General features: G+C 36.4%; 1 protein-coding gene across 1 annotated transcript in view; it reads left to right on the plus strand.

Annotated features, from left to right (window-relative positions):
* CNTN3 (contactin 3) overlaps window positions 1-20,555 on the plus strand; it is a 239,404-nt gene that overhangs the window by 178,885 nt on the left and 39,964 nt on the right. Inside the window, exons 11-12 of the mRNA XM_045529894.1 lie at window positions 3,683-3,810; window positions 6,551-6,726. Coding sequence (XP_045385850.1) covers window positions 3,683-3,810; window positions 6,551-6,726 — 304 coding nt within the window. The remainder of the gene's footprint in view (window positions 1-3,682; window positions 3,811-6,550; window positions 6,727-20,555) is intronic.

Below are 20,555 nucleotides of genomic sequence, written 5' to 3' on the forward strand. Positions count from 1 at the left end.
CAATGTTATTTTTGAATATCTACTCTGTGCCAGGCACTGTTCAAAGCTCTAGAAATTTAGTGGTGAGTGACCCAGACACTGTCCCTGCCTCCAGAGAGCTTACAGTCCACTGGAGGAGAAAATATTAGACAAATACACATATAAATACGTAATTGGTCACTTGCCAGATACTATGAAGAAAGCACAGAAGATGTTTTGATCAAATAGAGGAAGACCTAATCCAACTCATGGGTTCAGGGAAGAGACTGAAGTCTGAAGGATGAGTACAGCTCAACCCGAGTTAGGAAACAGTTTATAAAGGCCCTGAGGCAAAAAGAAGCAAAAAAGCCATTAGAACAAGGCTCCTGTGATTAGAGAGAAGCAAGTTGGGGATAGGATTCCTGAGACCATGTGCAGGTAGAGAGAGGCGGGTCCTGATGTGAGGATGTGGTTCAGGCTTAGGACATCCTCTTCAGCCTACAGGTGATGTGATGCTGGCGAGGACCATCTGTGCATGGGTTGGGCAGAGGCAAGGAGGAGGCAGGATGACCCCATCAGATTGACGTTGCTGTACGTTTACTCTCCAGGTTCCCCAAAACAGTTTCAGTCTCCATATCCTAAGTTTTCATTCATTTTTACTTCTCTTCAGGGATTTCCTCTTTCAATTATTATTGCATGCTCATCAAGAAAATCTTTCTTCCCTTCAGGCTAAGACATAAAGAGACTTTTTTTTTTTTTTTCTTTGAGACAGGGTCTTACTCTGTTGTCCAGGCTGGAGTGTAGTGACGTGATCATAGCTCACTACAGCCTTGATCTCCTGTCTTGGTCTCAAGTGATCCTCCTGCTTCAGCCTCCTGAGTAGCTGGAACCATAGGCACATACCACCAAGCCCAGCTATTTTTTTTTTTTTAATTTTTTATAGAGATGAAGTCTTGCTATGTTTCCCAGGCTGGTCTCTAAGGGAAATTAGAAGTATTTTACCCCTAAATATATTTCTTTGACATATTTTGAGACAGCTGCCATGAGCCTCACAGATAGAAGTAACACTGCAAAACTATCTTTTGTGAAGGGAAATTTACTTCTGTAGAGAATATGCATTAATACAGCCCAGTCTGTCTTTACCTAATCTAGGAAAGATTCATTTAGAGTCTCACAGAGATTAAAGATCTGAAAAGAAACATTTACCATCTATTCTCTTTGCGGGTTGCTACCTGTAAGGTTTCATTTACGTAACAAGACCACCTTTGCTAGCTACCCAAGCCTCTTCTCTCTCTTCCCAATACCTGTTTTTCTGCTTTCAAGCCCCCATTATTTAAAAAGCTCTGTACTTCATTGAAGAGTGGAATCTTCATTCTGAGTGATCCAGAGTATACACGTTAAATATATTTGTATATTTTTTCCTGCTATTAATCAATCTGCCTCATGCTGGTGATTTTTCAGCAAACCTCATGGGGGCCAGAGACTTTGCTCCCTACTTCTGAAACTCCTGCCTCAGCCTCCCAAAATGCTGGGACTACAGGTGCTAGCAACTGTGCCCCTCTAAAGAGATTATTCTTAAAGTTCTTTGATCATCTCTTAGAGAAAAAAGTGATGGGCTTATATTTCATACCCAACAAAATGCATTTTAACCCTCAAGGTTCCACAAGGGAAATCAGATATAGAAACTTTTTGTTTGTTTACAGATTCCTAGGAAATTTTTTGGAATTTTTAACCTTTCTGTGTAGTTTCTCAAATTGAAATGCATTGCTATGTGTTCCTTGATTAGTTTTCTAGGCCACTGCTCTCAAACCTTTTTGTTTTCAATATACTTTGACATAGTTTTTGTTTTGTTTTGTTTTGTTTTGTTTTTTGAGACAGAGTCTCGCTCTGTTGCCCGGGCTAGAGTGAGTGCCGTGGCATCAGCCTAGCTCACAGTAACCTCAAACTCCTGGGCTCAAGTGATTCTCCTGCCTCAGCCTCTCGAGTAGCTGGGACTACAGGCATGCGCCACCATGCCCAGCTAATTTTTTCTATATATATTTTTTTAGCTGTCCATATAATTTCTTTCTTTTTTTTTTTTTTTTTTAGTAGAGACGGGGTCTCGCTCTTGCTCAGGCTGGTCTCGAACTCCTGAGCTCAAACAGTCCACCCACCTTGGCCTCCCAGAGTGCTAGGATTACAGGCGTGAGCCATCGCGCCTGGCCGACATAGTTTTTTTTTAAGAAATCACATGTACAACAAAATTAATGGACCATTCTCCCCAGGATCATGAACCTCTGTGCTGGTTACTAGTTCCACAATTCCACCATGACTTTTCATGAAGAAAATCTAACCAGGATGCAGGTGAGAGTAAACAGGAAGTTATAAAGGAATATATATGTGTATACAACATAAATTCATATCTTTTACATTTTTGATACATACACTTCTACTTGTAGTGACATTTTTGACACATACCTAAAAATCTTCCAACAAACATGGTAATATTTAGAGACTGAATTGAGATCCTCCACTCTAGTCTAATGTTCTCAGCATCTGTCTTGTTTATTCTGCAGAATGGCCCAAAAGTTGGAGGCATTTAGTGACCAAAGTTTACCTTTATAATGCCATGCAGACCCTGGGGGTTGCAGATATTTTTAAGAAGTTTATCATCCATTTTTGTAGCTACAACACTCACGGATCAAAGACATGAGCCGTAAAAGATGAAAGGCATTCTCAGTGTTAAATGCATGGTATGGACTGTAATGATTTTAGGAATTCCAGGAGAGAGAATATAATTATGGGTACACAAGTTAGGCAATAAAGATACAGGGATCCGATTAATGACAGGTTAATCCCGTCTCATTCTTCTTTCTTAATTCAAGTGACACCTCTTCTAAGAGGCTTTTCTGAAGCACCCTATCCTGAAAACACTCCATGAACCAATTATTCTTTATTGTATCACCCTGTCTCCTTCTGAGTACTTCTCAAAAATCAGAATTTCTCATATTTAAATATTTGTTGTCTGTGCCACTCACTAGGATATTATTCCCATGAAGGTGGAGACTTTTTATTTTGCTCACACTATAATCACAGGGACTCTCAGTGCCAAGCACATGTAAGGCACTTAGTTATATTTCCTTACTTAGTTAGTTAGATGCTAAAACTTTTAAGTACTCTAAGTGTATACTCAAAAACCCTAATGTTTATTTGACTTGGCTAGGTTCTTTGTGCTAGCTCATGAGTGTCCACCCAAATGTTCTTTTGCAAAATTTGGGTTTTTATTGGGTTGAATGTGACTCTCTTAGCTCATAATGAAATATAAGCAGCTGTCTTGTTTCTAATATACTGTTTCAAATTTAAGGCAAATAGTGTCATGCCTACTTTTTATTTTCTCCAAACTTATAAGGTTAACCACATGTATAATTTACCACAACATATATTTTTCAAAAATATTTCATACTTATTTGATAAATACATCCCCCAATTTAGGTGTAATATTAAGTAATGACGTGTAAAAATATCATGCAAAGTTTGAATTGGCAGAAAATCTTTTCTGAAAAGATTTTCAACTTTGTGTGTGTGTGTGTGTGAATTTTCTCTTAATTTTCTTTATTCTCAAAACGATAAAGGCTGGTTGATCATACTTAAAAATACTACCTTAAGGCTACATGTTCTTTAAAAAAAATTTATTTGGAAAAAATAGCTATAATACATTTAATTATCTTATTTGTATTTCCTTTAGAATTTCTTTTTTAAAAGATGGAGGACTCAAAATAGCCAACGTGACTAAAGCTGATGCTGGAATTTACACCTGCACAGCAGAAAACCAGTTTGGGAAGGCAAATGGCACAACACACTTGATTGTCACAGGTGAGTGCATTTCTTAAATATGGCTTTACATAGGGATACTCTGTATGGTATATTATTATGGTCAAAGAAATTGACTCTATGTTTTTCACAATGTGCAGTACACTTTGAAGGAAGAACTGAACTTGAGTTTGCACTTTATGTTATTTTAATAGGTGAAAGGCAAAGCAGCAATTCTTGATATTTAACATATCACAATGTGCACAGAGAATCCATCAGTTACTATTCTGGGATAATGGGCAATAAGAATTATAAATAGCATATGTTAATGATCTCCTTTTATTTTATTGTAAAATAAAATTCTATTATGTCAGATGTTTTGGTTATACTTTTTCCATATAATTGATCTTTTCTGGACATGTTCAATTCCAGGAAGTATTAGTAACATGATATCAATAATAGTTGCTAAAAGTTGTGGATATATTTTGTTCATTTATTCATTCATGAAAATATGTGAGCACCTACTATGTGTCAAATGCTAGGGTTATTTCAATGAGCTCATTGACAGAGAGACTGCCCTCATTAATCTTGCATTCTACCAGAGGCAGAAAGAAAATAAGCAGTGGGATTAAGAAATAAGACAATTATTGCAAGGAAACATTGTAAACAATTAAGAAAGTAAAACGGAGTAAATGGGGAGAGGTAAATTAGATCATCAAACAGGATGATCAGCATAGACCTTATGGAGAAGGAGAGATTTGGACACAGATTTCATGAAGATTAAGATGTCACCAACAGACTGGGGACAATCATGCAGACCATTTGTAGACCTTGTTAGGACTTTGGCTTTCAGTTAGATTGAAATGTGGATCTGATGCAATATTTAGAGCAGAGGAATGACGTGATATGAAATACCTTTTTAAAGAATTATTCTAGCTGCTCTGTTGAGAAGAGGCCATGAGTATCAGGGTAGAGGCAGGAGAGGTCTCTGGAGACCATTGCTGTAAACTAGACAGGACGTGACCCAGATGAGGCTGGTAACAGAGAAGTTGATGGGATGGAGTCAGATGTTGCGTGTATTCTGCCTGTAGATTCAACAAGAATTGCTAACAAATTGAATATGAGGTCTGAGAGAAAGGAAAGATGCAAGGGTAAGGACTGCACAGTGGTTGGTGAACAACAGTCAAAATAATGGAGATGGGGTGGGCTGGGGCTTGCATGGCTGTGGGGAGAAGGAAGATCAGGAGTTCAGACTAGGCTTGTTGACTATGAGATCTTTATTAGGCTCTGTCTCTATAAAGCAGATCATGGATTTACCAAGATTTCAGTGGATTAAAGCAGCATAGGTTTACTTTTTGCTCATGCTGCAAGTCTGTGGTGGGGCAGCTATGCTGTCCATATTCAGGAACAAAGGGTTCTGATGTCCCCACCATCTGTCACATTGCTCATCTCTATGGAAAGGGAAAGAAGGCATCCCCAAATTACGCATTAGTTCTTCCAGACTTCTTCCTGTCACCCATAGCTCCTATTTACATTTCATTGGCCAAAGCATTTGGCTACTCCTGAATACAAAAGTATTCAGAATTTAATCCTATTGTGTGCACTAAAGGAAGTAATGGTGAACAACACCCAAGTGGAGATGTGGAGTAGGTAGTTGGATATATGAATCTGGATTTGGGAGAGAGATTAAGGATAGAGATATGCATTTGTTAGCATAAATGGGTACTTGAAGCCAAGAGAATTGCTGAAATCCCCAAGAGAATGAGTGAATACAGGGAATTTAAAAAAATTAAGGACTGAGCTTGAGACATTACAACATTAAGAGATTTAGGAACAGAAGAGGGATCATAAAGGGAGACAGAAAAGGAGTGAGCAGCACAGTAGAATAAAACTAAGAGAGTGTGGTGCCCCATAAACCAAGGGAAGGAAGTGTACCAAGATGACAGTGATCGAGTAGAGCAGATATAGCTGAGAGGTCAAGTAATATGAGACTAAGAATTTACCATTGGATAATGCAGCAGGGTGGTTATTGGGGACCTTGATGAGGACAGGTGGGTTGGAAAGGAAAAGCCTAAATAGACTGAGTTAAAGAGGGAAGTTAGTACTATAATGGCAGACAACATGTGTAAATGACTCTTGTAAAGACTTTTGCTCCAATGTGGTGCAAAAAAATGGGGAGTAGTAGTAGAGAACGTGGGGTCAAGAGAAGTTTAATTCCCAATAGATGGAAGGTAGGTGGTTATGTCAGGGAAAAAGAAATGTGCATGTGGACATTTGCATTGGGGAAAAAGAGACAGTAATTAACATGTTAACATAGTACCCCTCTCATTGTACCTACTGTAAGCATTTTTCATATAATCTCTCAAATCCATGCTAACATTTAAAAGTCTGAGTCTATTTTAATTTTGATGACAGTGCAGTTTCTAATCCAAGTTGGTGAAAGCACAGTAGTTTCAATTTCTACCTCCTATATTTCACAAAACAATAAAACCAAACCAAAATTGATTTTGTTAGTGGTATTATAACTCTTATTTGTAGATGACTTTAATTTTTAAACCTATATATCCTATAAATTCAGATCTAATTACTTCAACAAGAATTTGTAGATCCAGTGAAATATATGATAGCTCTGCGTCAAAATGCCTATTTTAGTCTTGAAGACTTGTAATTATATAGATATGTGGATATACATATGCATCTGTAAACATATACACTGTAAGTTAGGTGAACAGTCTGCCTATGCAAATTGCTTTCATCGCAATAAAAAAGCTAAAGTTTTACTTAAAAATTATTTCCCCAATAGAACCAACGAAAATAACTTTGGCACCATCCAACATGGATGTTTCTGTTGGCGAAAGTGTTATTTTGCCCTGCCAGGTGCAACACGACCCGCTGTTAGACATCATGTTTACCTGGTATTTCAATGGGGCCCTCACAGATTTTAAGAAAGATGGATCTCACTTTGAGAAAGTCGGTGGGGTAAGTCGTAACACTTTCCTCATACTTTTTCTATTATATGCTTCCCTGACACATTGCCTCTGAAAAACATCTGGCATATAGGTGATGCCCTAGAAATGTTTGTGAAATGAATGCTTCTGGTTCAGTGCTTCTCAATTCTGTTTTGATCTAATTTTATTTTTGTAATTACCAGAAAGTGAGCACATATACTTCAACCTATAATTTTAATTAAATTTGTTGTATGTTGTATTTATATGAAATGTTATTCTTTGTGACAATTTTGTTGTTAATATCCCATGGAGAGGAAAGTTTTCTTATACAGGTGTTTATTTTTAACGTGACATATTTATGATGAAGTAGAAGGATGTTACATTTGCAAGTGTCTTATCCAGGTGCTTCATCCCAATTAATCCTTATAATTGCACCAGACATTCACAGTGAGACTCTTCATTTTTCAAGTACAAAAACCAACGATTTGAAAAGTTTATTAACTTGACCATAGTCACTCAGCTAGTTAGTGGTGGAACTTCAAGCCCAGGTCTGTATGGCCCCGCAACACAAATGCTTTCTAATGTTCCATTCCATTGTCGTCTTCTTTTGTGATGGTTCCACATGAGAAACAATTACAGATTTGAAGGAAAAATTGATACTTGCGGGAGAACAGTTAAGAAGTGGCTCAGTGCTGGTGAGCCACCCAGGCTAACAATAAGCCTGACAGAACATCTGTGAATTGCAAGGCCATACTCCCTTTCAGGTCTGTTTGCATTGACTCAATGATAGCTTCATTCTGTTTGGTTAAGATGTCAGCGGTGGACAGTCAGGTATGGGTTTTATCCTTATAGACTTAACACGTAGGCATCACTAAAGCAGAAAACCACATGACAGTCAACTTAACTATGTTCATTTGACGAAGATTTCTTATTAAATGTATGTATATGTATTCATAGGCATAATCGTGTATTAGGATCACACACAACTTAAAAGGATGGTGTTGAGTTGAATTGTGTCCCACCAAAAGCTATGTTCACTCTGAGCCCAGTACCTCAGAGTGTGACCCCATTTGTAAATTGGCATATTGCAGAAGTAATTAGTTAAATTAAGATGAGGTCATTCTGGAATACGGTGGCCCCTAATCATAATTGGTGTCCCTATAAAAGAAGGCGGTTTGGACATAGATACACAGAGAGGAAAACACCATGCGAAGCGCAGACTGGGAGGAGAGATGGCTGTGTGACCATGGAGGCAGAGATTGGAGTCTTGCTGCCACAAGCCAAGGAATGCCTGCAGCTACCAGAAGCTGGAGGAGGCAAAGAAAATTCTTCCCCTAGAGATTTTGGAGGGAGCATGGCCCTGCCAACACCTTGATTTCAGACTTCCAGAGTTCAGAAGTGTGAGAGGATAAATTTCTGTTGGTTTTAAGCTACCCAGTTTGTGGTACTTTGTTACAGCAGCCTTAGGAAACTAATAGAAAAAAGAAAAAATTTAAAAGAAAACAAGAAAGTCAAGATGGTTCGATACCTAGCCACAATTAGGTATAATTTCAGTGCCCTTTTGATTTCCTATCATACATTTTATGCCATTTTAGAAGTACTGCTTTTCTAATTGTTCTGACTGATTCAAGGCTTTTGAAAACTTTAGCAGTTGCTACAACTTATTAGCATTTCTTTTACCTAGAGAGAACACATCAGAAGAATCAGAACAAGTGGTTTGAGGAGAAGGAAAGAGAAGTTTATTACTTTGCCAGCAAAGGAGGAAAATGGTAGACTATTTTCTCAAAATCCAAATTCCGGTCCATAAGCAGAAATACAGAGCTTTTAAAGGGAGGACCCTCAGTTCTAGGCTATTGTTGTTTTACTACAGTTAATGATTCTAATGGTTCCATCTCAGCTGAAGACAAAGCCTGTGACCTCTGCTCACCTGGGAGGCCCACCCAGACCTCCTCCTCCTCCAGCCAGGTGCTGGGCCTGGGATGGAGCCACAGTACAGCTGAGCTATGCCTGAACCACAAGGAACATCCTTGCCCCTCTTGACCACCTGCCTGAGGCAGGGATGCAGGCAGGCCTCAGTTCTCAAAAAGAGCAGGGGAAGTTTTAAAGAAACGGAAAGACAGAAAACATCTTTTCCCATTTTTTTTTTTCAGGCCATTCCCTCGGTTACATATTCCCCACTCTCAATTTTATGCTTCCATATTTATGGGAGAAGGGGTAACTACACTGTTACATTTCTTTTACTATTGTTTTCAATGCCCATTTTTTAAAAAAAATTGTCCCTGATATCTTCTGTCACAACAGGAAAAGGCCAGTATTGTCAGTCAGCTCTCTACTCCATACCCAGGATCTCTTATAGTTTCCCCTTCCTTGGGCAGCAAGCTTAGAAAGACTAAAAGGCTAACACATTACCTTCATAAAGACCCCTTATCCAATCTGGGAAAGGCTTCTCCTTTAATCCACCTGTTCTCCTATCTTTAATTTTTAGGTAAAGAATTCAAACAGAAAATTAGTTACCTTTGCCATATAATGTAGATAATTATGCTTGTGGTTGATTTGTCAGCTGGTTGGTAAGCTGTCATAATAGTTTAACTAATACAATGCCCTCTGTCTTAGCTAATGCTAAATAAATATGTAGTGAAAGACTGAAAATCCAAAGTAGTTTGATTGTAACATGCATAAAACAGTCACAAAGAAACACTCACTAAGACTGAGCCAGATTGCTGCTTTCATTAAGAAGAACTTGGAGTTAACATTTGAGTTTATAATGTAATTTAACTCTACTGATTTACATGGCCCTGATAGGTTTTACAGAAGGCATAAAGTCACCTCTGTACAAGAGTCAGGTATCTGAAATGTGAAATTTCATAAATTAATGCTATCACTTGCCAATTCTGTTCTTTCTCTAACATGTTGGTTCATGGCCTATGAATTTTTTATTGACTTGTGCCATTAGTAACTTAATATTCTCCCATCAGTATAAAACAGTAAGCTATACAAGATGACATTACCCTTAAGCACAGGCAATTAAGTAAATCGGGTTTTGTATTGCATGAGAAAGGAATCATATAACAACTCTTGTCCCCTGATTGTGTATTCATTGCAGCATACACATTAATACCCGTAGTCTGCTTGTTTTTTTTCCCAGTGGGTTCATAGATATATCCACTGTTTTCAAAAGCAGCAAAACATGAATGAGGAGGCTGGTAAATGGGAGAGTTGCTTAGAAAGGTATATAGGAAGAGCCATGTTTTTAAAAGAGAGAAGAGGTAGTTCAGATTATGGAAAATCCAACTCATAGCTTTGAACTGATTCAGCCAATTATTGGAACTATGCTAGGTAGTCAGTGCTCATTCATTTGTTTTTAAAAACACACACCTTTTAGAAAAATTCTGCAAGCTCAAAAGCTCTGATAATTCAGACCAGATCTATTGTGTAGACTTGAACATCATGCCAAAGGAGCACGATGACACCAGTCACAGGTTTTGCACAGCTGGAATTATACATTGAGAAAAACTTATTAAACCGAGTGTCTAAAATTAATTGCCACATCACAAAGGAGAAATCACAGTCCAAAGACATGCTTCAGTCTGTGCCCATGGGACAAATCAAAGTCATATAATTAAATCAGCAGGGAAAGACTTCCACTGTAGTCCCTGTTTGCCAAGAAAAGCCCAGGTATAGGCACAGTGGGGTGTGATTAGAGAAGTGGAAGATTAGTATTCAGGTACACGAGAATTCAAGGGTGAGCGAATCATGTAACTTTTCGTTTTTTATTTTCTGACCTCTTGTCACATCAGTTTTTAGTATAGTCATGTATCACTTAACATAGGGATGCCTTCTGAGAAATATATCATTAGGCGATCCTATCTTTATGAGAACATCATAGAGTGTCCTTAACAAACTTAGATGGTAGAGCCTACTGCACACCTAGGCTGTATGGTACAGCCTAGGCGTCTACAAACCTGTACAGCATGTTACTGTACTACATACTATAGGCATTTTTAACCCAATGGTAAGTATGTGTATATCTAAACATACCTAAACATAGAGAAACTATAGTAAAATATGGTATAAAATATTAAAAATAGTACATCTGTATAGGGCACTTACCATCAATGGAGCTTACAGTAGTGGAAGTTGTTCTGGGTGAGTCAGCGAGTGAGTGGCGAGTGAATGTGAAGGCCTAGGACATTACTGTGCACTACTATAGACTTTATAAACTCTGTACGCTTAGGCTGAAGTACACTGAATTTATAAAAAGATATTTTTCTTTCTTTAATAATAAAATAACCATAGATTACTGTAACATTTTTACTTTATAAATTTTGTAATTTGTTTTTAGCTTTTTTACTCTTTTGTAAATAACATAGCGTAATACACAAACACATTGTATGGGTGTACAAAACTATTTTCTTTCTTTATATCCTTGTTCTATAATCTTTTTTCTTTTTCTTTTTTTTTTTTTTGAGACAGAGTCTCGCTCTGTTGCCCAGGCTAGAGTGAGTGCTGTGGCGTCAGCCTAGCTCACAGCAATCTCAAACTCCTGGGCTTAAGCGATCCTACTGCCTCAGCCTCCCGAGTAGCTGGGACTACAGGCATGGGCCACCATGCCCGGCTAATTTTTTCTATATATATTTTAGTTGGCCAGATAATTTCTTTCTATTTTTAGTAGAGACGGGGTCTCACTCTTGCTGAGGCTGGTCTCGAACTCCTGACCTCGAGCGATCCACCCGCCTCAGCCTCCCAGAGTGCTAGGATTACAGGCGTGAGCCACCGCGCCGGCTTCTTTTTTCTATTTTTAATTTTTTTTTTTTTACTTTTTAAACTTTTTTGTTAAAACCTAAGACATAAACACACATATTATCCTAGGCCCACACAGGGTCAGGATCATCAATGTCACTGTCTTCCACCTCCACATCTTGTCCCACGGGAAGGTCTTCATAATATGCATGGAGCTGCCATCTCCTGTGATAACAATGCCTACTTTTATAATACCTCCTGAAGGACCTGCCTGAGGCTGTTTTACAGTTGACTTTTTTTTTAGTAAATAGAAATAGTAGACTCTAAAATTATAATAAAAAGTATAGTAAATACATAAACCACTAGCAGTCATTTGTCATCATTATTGAGTACTATGTACTGTATGTAATTGCATGGGCTGTACTTTTATGTGGCTGGCAGTTCAGTAGGTTTGTTTACGCCAGCATCATCAAAAACATGTGAGTAATGCATTGTGCTAGGACATTACAATGAGTATGACATCACTAGGTGATGGGAATTTTTCAGCTCCTTTATAATCTTATGGGACAAGCATTGTATATACCTTCCATCATATTTACCATATTTCCTCCCACCAGGATATCTCTTTCTAGAACAACTACTTTCTCTCCTTTTTGCCTATGTCTTGATATCTTCATATATAATTGTGTGCATGTAGGTAAGAATGTATATACTTACATGTATACCCTGTTATTTTCCATATGCACAATTAGAAGAAGAGACACAGGCCCAGCAATATGTATATAGTACTGCTCTATCGTACCCATAGTTAGCCAACAGAATTTCATTCCATGCTATTAGCTAAAAAAAAAAGAAAGAAAAAGAAAAAAGAAAAGAGATTCCCTGATTTATATGAGTATAGTATCTTCCTTTTCTTACTTTTAAATAAACCTTAGCTTCTACTGATAGGAAAAGGGAGCTAATAGTCCAAAAGTTAAGAGAAACAAAAGAACATTGTTGGCTGGTATCTAAAGACTTAAGGCTTAGCAATTTAAGTATGATCTTAGGGACCTTCAAGGATAATTTTGACTTCTCTAATGAGCTAACTTTTGGACTTAGATGTGTTATATGATAAGGGCTCCCTGTAGACATACACTTTTGAGCCTAAACACATTAGGAGTTCGCTGTGTATGGTAAGGGTGTTTGAATATGAATGCTGGGATGCGGTGCGGATACTTTAGAAATGAAGAATGTCTAGAACCAGGCTGTGCCGCTTTACAAACGTTTTGTGAAATTGGACCTATGATGAATTAGAATGTGTCTGGATAAAAGTCACTGGAAGCAATAAGACCTTTAGCAGTGACAACCAATCTGCCACTCATTTAACTGGCTCACTTCAGGATGATTTATTTACCACAAGCCACAATCTCACAGCTACTGGTGAGCTTGAGACTTGATGTGTTTTTCAGCTCTTGGTGGCAGAAAAAAATATCATTGAAATTGATCCTTTGTGTGTGATAATACAAGTGGTCACTTTGACTTGATTTATTTCATGGAATTATTTGGACTAAAAGTTTGAAAATATCAGTACCTTTACAGTACAGAACTGTGTGAAAGATGTGTGAAGCAAAGCACTCATTCCCCTAAACAACTTCTGGTGATATTCTGAATTTTTAAACATCTCCCCCTTGGACTATCTTATACATTTTGTACTTTGTCCAAATTTAAAGCATCAACTGACTTGAAAGGGCCATTTAGAGACTGTACCCAGTAACAAACCCATAAAAGTGGGATCAGACCAGGGGAATTATCATTATTCATCTTGAACGCCCTTCCCTGAAGCATGACTCCTCCAGTAATGTTGTTTGGGAGTGAAGAAACAAAGATTCCCCAGTTCCATCCAGAAAAGGGGAAATGCACCAAACAGTTGGTTGATGTTTGGTTATTTCCCTAACTCATCATTTACTCATCCAGGCAAATAGAGGCTTGGTTCTTGCTTAAAGTGTGATTGATATCACGGGACTGTGTTTATTAAGTACAATATTTATTAAGATGATTGGTTCAAATCCAGTATTAAAGCCTGTAAGGTAGATTTAAATTTATGAAAAGATTAGCAATAGTCAAACCAAGAAACATGTGACTCATTGTATTAAAACCCATTAAAAACGACAGTTATAACAAACAAAGGCTATGAATGAAGGAATTTAAAGAAAAAGATGTGCAAATATTTATCAGGCAAATGCAACAAAAAGAAAGAAACAAATTTTAATTTCAAATAAAACATAATTTAAGGTAAACTTTAAGAGCAGAAAGGATAAATTTATTTTGGAAAATTTTCTCTTCACCATGAAAATATAATAATCACAAACCATAATACTCCAAAATGTACTATTAAAATTTATCAGGCCAAATCAAAAAAAAAAAAGAAGAAGAAGAAACAAAATTGTATAGACTTTGAGAGCTGTTTCAGCCACTAGTCAGTCAATTTGCCAAAAATTAGAAAATGAAAATTTTGGCATTATAATTAGAGTAATGGATACACATGAAAGATTTACTTTACAAATAGAAAAAACACATTCCTTTTCATTCTTTTCATACTTTTGCTAAATTCAAGTAACAAAAACAACAAAAATACAGAAAGAAGATTGAAGAACAAATGGAACTGCTATGTCAAAAAGCAATAGGTAAACTACGGAATTTATCAGTGACAAAGAAAAAATGCTAAAATTAGACATGAGAAAAAGAATATAACAGATAAGAAAACATGTAAAAACACAGAGGATTCCATGTTGAAGTAATGTAAATGAAATTCCAATAAAATGGATAATTTCTAGGGAAATATAAATTATCAAAATTGAAATTAAAATTTAATTAATTTAAAATTTAAAATGAAATTAAAATTATCCACTTAAATAGATTCATTATCATGAAAACACATAAATCATTTTCCCCCTTCTACCACAAGAAAAAAAAGTATTCTAGAGCTAGATAATTTTACTGGTAATATCTTTTTTCACATTTTAAGGAAACAGGTAAATGTTCCATGCTATATAAACTTTGACAGTATAAAAAGTTAAAAATCTTCTCAATTTATTTTGTAAGACTTGCATATTCCTGAGAACAAAACCTGTCAAGATAGTAAATACTTAGTCTTTGTCCAGTTTCATCATCCATAAAATTGAAGTGTTAATACTTTATTTAGAGATATTTATAAAGTATAAAGATGATACATATTGGCCCTTGTTTTTACTGCTGCCGCTAGTGGTAGTGGTACAATTGTTTCTATATTGCTCCCAATGAAAACTGCAACAATTTGTGTTCCCATCAGCAGTAGTAAAGGGCTCCTTTTTCCCATATCCTTTTCTGCACATGATTTTTTCCGTGATTTTTTTTTTTTTTTTAATTTTTGCCAAACAGTTGAGAGGCAGTATCTCATTATCGCCAGCTTCTCATTTCTCAGATTAATGAGACTGAAAATCTCTCCATTTGCTTGTTAGTAATTTGGATACTAAGGAAGGAGTTAGAATTATAACTGACTCCTCCAAATTAAGAAAATTCAGGGCTAATACCAATTTTTGTGAAATGCAAGATTACTTCTGCGGAGAAGAGCAAGAAAAAAAATTACCTTTTTATTTCTAGCTAGAGAAGTTCACAAAACACCCAGTTTCTTGGGTTATTATATAGAATGTGAATGTAAAAAAAAAAAATCTAGCAGCAGAGAATGACTTTAAAGGTAATTTTAAAAATTACAAACTGCTTCAAGACAACAGATAGGATTTTTTTTTTGCCAAAGAAAAAGTAATACAATTTCCTTTGCATATATCAGATTTTTTTTAATTTTATTTTTAATTGACATGTAACAATTGTACAAATTTATGGGGTACAGAGTGATATTTCTATACATGTATACAGTGTGTAATGTGCATATATTAGATTTTTATCTCATCTCTTTCATGTGTACATCGAATAGAGTTCTCTTTGGGGCACACCTGGGAATCTTTTGCTTACACACAAATTCCCAGTATATACTAGTCATTTCCTATCTCACAATATAGGCTTCACCTTCTACAAAATGCAAATTCATATCCATTGCTCATTTCTTATGTTGGAATGCAGAACTATTTTTTTCTAGATTTGCAGAAGGTCCTTAGGTAGTCAAACTATTCAGTATATCTTTGATTCACTAGGCATATCTCCTAATAGTACCATTATTTTTTGTTAACTTTGTCTATTACATCATTCATAAAATAAAATTTTTCATTATCACATAAACAAATCTATATTCTTCTTTTTCTAAGAGTTTGGAATATACAAACGTGAAATATGGAAAGATTTTAGAACAAATGTACACAGAGGGTTACAGAAGAATATTGTGGGATGTTAGAGAGGGTATGATTTTGAGAGAAACTTTGGAAGAAATACAAATATTTAAAGAAAATTTCAGGGATAGTTTGCTGTGAATTTCACATTGTTTACCCGCAAACCTTCAGTAAAATTATATCACTTGACAATTCTTAGGAATTGGTTTTTTTTTTCCCTTGCATGGATTATTTGTTATTGATCTTAGGACATACTGGGATTCCAGTATTGGACGTACCCCCATCTTTCACCAGTTGAAAAACATAAGCTACCCACCAAGAGATATCAATGTGTGTGTTTTTGTGCATGTGAATATGTTTGCATATATACCAGCATATGAAAATCCAAATACAGTTATATAGAGATATTTCTAAAATCTCTGAAAGTCCTAAGAGAGTCAGTAATAATTTAGTTTATATTGCTTATAATTCCTTCTGATCCTCCAGATTGTAAATACCAATAACAGATATTTACCTGCATCTTTAATTTGCCAATTAAAAAAAATCTCATCTCTGGACACTGAGGCTAATGCTGACTGGTGGAAAGAGCTGTAGTTTATAATTTTGGTTTGGTCTAGCAAAGGGAGATGGAAACTAAGGTTCATGGGCACATCTTGCAAAAGGGACTGAAGTAAAAAATAGTGGTAAATCCAATAGTGCAATAAATAAACAAATAAATCACAGCAAGTGAGGAGGGAAATGGTATCTGCTGATCATAGCTTTATCTTTACTCATGCTGGCTTAAATTTTTTTAAATGACTTCATTGAGGCATAATTCACGTAATATACAATTCATCCATTTAAGGTGAAATTCAATGGCTTTTAGTGTATTCACAGAGCTGCGTTTCCATCACCTCAATCAAGTTTAGAATATTTTCATTACCTCAAAAAGAAACTTTACTTCCCTTAACCATAACTCTCCAAATCCTCACCCCTCCCCTCCACCTAGGCAACCACTAATCTACATTTTGTATCTCTATATTTGCATATTCTGAATATTTCATGTAAATAAAAACATAATATGTGGTCTTCTGAGAAGGACCCTTTTTAAAAAATTAATAAACTTTATTTTTTAGAGAAGTTTAAGTTCATAGCAAAATTGAGCAGAAAGTACAGGAAGTCCCAATATACCCTTAACCCCGCCCCCTGCCAAGCACACACACACACACACACACACACACACACACACACACACACATACACACACATTCTCTCTCTCTGTCCCTATCAACATCACATTCCAGAGTGATAACATTTGTTATAATCTATGAACTTACATTGACACATTATTATTTCTGCAAGTCCACAGTTTACATTGGGATTCATTCATGGTGTCATACATTCTGTTGATACAAATAGAATGACATTTATAATATATGACATCTATCCACCATTGTTGTATCATACAGAATAGTCCTAAAGATCCTCTCTACCAGGATGTTTAGAGGTGTATGTAGTGTTATCTCAATGTTGCTTTAATTTGAAATTCTGTATTGACATATGAAGTTGCACATATGTTCATATACTTAACATACTGAATATCTGCATATATTCTTTGGTGAGGAGTTGGTTCAGGTCTTTTGCCCATTTTTAAGTAGGTTATTCATTTTTATTGTGGAGTTTTCAGAGGGTTTTGGGGGGTATATTTTATATAACAGCCCTTTATCAGATACATCTTTTGGAAATATTTTCTCCTGTTCTGTGGCTTGTCCTCTCTTTCTCTTGACAGTGTCTTTCACAGTGTCTTTTGTTTTAGTGAAATCCAGTTTGTCAATAATTTTTCCATGGATCATGCCTTTGGTGTTGTGTATAAAAGCCATTGCCATATCCAAGATCATCTAGCTTTTCTCCATTATTATATATTAAGAATTTTATAATTTTGTATTTTACAGTTAGGTCTGTAATCCATTTTGAATTATGTTTTGTGAGGGTGTAAGGTCTGTATCTAGATTCATTTTTTGACATGTGCATATCCAATTGTTCCAACATTTGTTCAAAAGACTTTCTTTGTTCCACTGTATTTCTTTGTTCCTTTGTCAAATATCTCTTGACTATATTTATGTGGATCTCTTTCTAGGCTCTGTATTATTCCATTGATCTGTTCATTTATTGATATAGCAACACCACACCGTCTTGATTACTGTAGCTTTATAATACGTCTTGAAATTGGGTGGTGTCAGTCTTCCAACATTGTTTTTCTCTTTCAACATTGAATTGGCTATTCTCGGTCTTTTACTTTTCATATAAAGTTTAGAGTCAGTTTGTCGATGGCCTCAAAATAAATTCCTGTAGGTCTCAGTCTTCTAGTGGGCCTATTCCCTGGCACTGTGAACTTCTCCAGTGCTTATCAGTCTTTTTCCATCCTTAGGTGGGACAGGATGGCTGAAGGAGCCTGGAGTTGGATATTTCCCTCATATTCGTAGGTTAGGCTCTTATAAAACCCTAGCAGGTTAGGCTTTGGTTAAGCAGTTCTCATGAGGGCGGACCACCTTAAGAAGAGAATGTTCTGGTATATATCAAAATGATACTTTTTCCCCCTCCCTCTATCCTCCAGGATAGCATGAGGGGATTTCTTTCCATTATTCAGTGTGAGGACCTAGTAGAGATCCCAGAGGTAAGATTAACAAAGATGTGGGCGGTCCCTATGAGGGGCTCCCCCTGGAGTTTTAACTCTCAGAATTGTCCACACTGAGCCTCCAGCAAATAGTCAATCACAGGTTTTCCTACCCGAGCACTGATTCCTGGGGAGGCTTCCAGTCCAAGCTGAGATTCTCTGTATCCAGCTGTCTGTCTCCAATATGGGGAGAGCCCCTTTCCCTATGACCTCATTTCTCTGCCAGATCTAAGAACAGCCGTTGATTTTTCAGTTTGTTTGGCTTTTTGCTTGTTGTTAGGAGAAAATGACAATTTCCAAGTTCGTTACATGCCCACTGGAAACCAGAAGTCAGGGTAACTGGACCATTTGTAAATTGTGTTACTTACCATCTTATTATTGAATTGTAATTGCTCATGCTGGATTAGATGGTATGCTCCAATTTCAGAAAGAAAATCATTCTACTTTGGAAGGCATAATATTTAATTATAACATTTAATTGATTTGAACATGAATAAGAAGATAAATAATAAATAGTTCATTTTGGGTGATTTAAAATTTTAGACTCAGAGACTCAGGAATTTTTGGTAGGTTGGGTTTTTTAAATTATTATTATAGAAAACACTCTGATTTTATAAACCTTTTTTCTTATACTGACTTTAAAATTTTAGAACAAGCCCTTTGCTAGGAAAAAAGTCTATTGATAGTCACATTTGATATCAAATCTGCTCTGTCTTTATCTTTTTCAATATGACTTTGAGATGAAAAATCCCCATTTTTGAAGTATCAGGAAAACTGTCAGGATACATCAGTCTGTGATTCTAATAAAAAATAGTGTGATCTCTTTAGGAGCAACTCTTCTGGAAGAGGGTCTAAGTTTATTCTCTCTGAGCCCTTGGCAGTTCTTCTCTGGTCCATACACAGGCGACTGACATACACTGAAGAGTGTCTACTCCAGGATTTTGCTTTTTTTTTAAAAAAAAAAAAAAAACCTATTGTAGGCTCTTGGCACAGTCAGTTCAAAGCCTACAAGGGTGAATCTTGGGGAATAAATATCCCAAACTCATTATCCTCCTCCCGGGGATCTCCTCATGAGAGGAACCCAAGAAATTGGTGGAGGGTAAGTTCATATAGGTTGTTTTCTTTGGTCCATATAGGTTATTTGCCTAAGGAAGAGGCAGCGTGGCAAGTGCAGAATGGATCTGGAGGGCTGTGATAAATTGTGTTTTCCAAAGATGGCTACAACAACTCACCTTATCCAACAGGCTCTTCTTACAGTATGATTTTGACACTCCTGCTCATTGAGTAGTCTAATGCACACCTCTCCTATTGAAACTTGGTGGGCTTTTGTGACTACTTTGACCTATAAAGAAGAGTAGGAGTGATGCTATATGATTTCTAAAGCGTAAAAATGCATGTACTTCTACCTTGTTCCATGGGCATAATTGCTCTTAGAATCCAGCCACCATAGTGTAAAGAAGCCCAGGAAGACTGGGGACAGCTCAATTTCAAGAGGAACCAAGATCCCTAGCCCACAGATCCTTCTGAATTCCCACCCAATAGCCAATAGCAAACACCTGCTTGCTTGTCAAATAAATGAGCTTGCCATTCCACAATCAAGCCATCCCAGCTAATGAGATGTGCAATAGAGAAGAGTTATCACTGATCCCTGCTTGACTTACACATTCCTAAAGCAGAATAAATGATCATTTTTTAATCCACTAAGTTTGGGGGTAATTTTTTATGTAGCAGTAGTGATTGGAACTAGAAGTAAACATAAGACATTTATCAGAAATTGGTCAAGTTTCCAGGAAACAGCAGCTTTTTATTCCTTTATATTAATGGGTTCCTTTTCTTTTATGTACCAGTCATATCATTACACAAGGGACAAATTTACTTGCAGTATACTTTATACCTCCAACATAAGGGTGAAGGTGAAAAAAAATAAGAGATTTGATCCACAAGTTCAGTTGTTTCTCAGGGTAAGCTCTTTTGACTTGAAACATTTTCACTCAATGCAAGAATTGTCATGTTAATCATGAGTGATCCTAGAATGATTCAGGTTAATTAAAAGTAAGTTTCTGTATGTAACTATAGAAATATATCACCATATTGAATTATTTCAATGACTGTTGCTTTGCTCTTAAAATTACAATGAGCATACCAAGGCAATGTCACGTCAAGGAATTG

Source organism: Lemur catta, chromosome 18 (genome assembly GCF_020740605.2).
Source record: "Lemur catta isolate mLemCat1 chromosome 18, mLemCat1.pri, whole genome shotgun sequence".
NCBI classification, from domain to species: Eukaryota; Metazoa; Chordata; class Mammalia; order Primates; family Lemuridae; genus Lemur; species Lemur catta.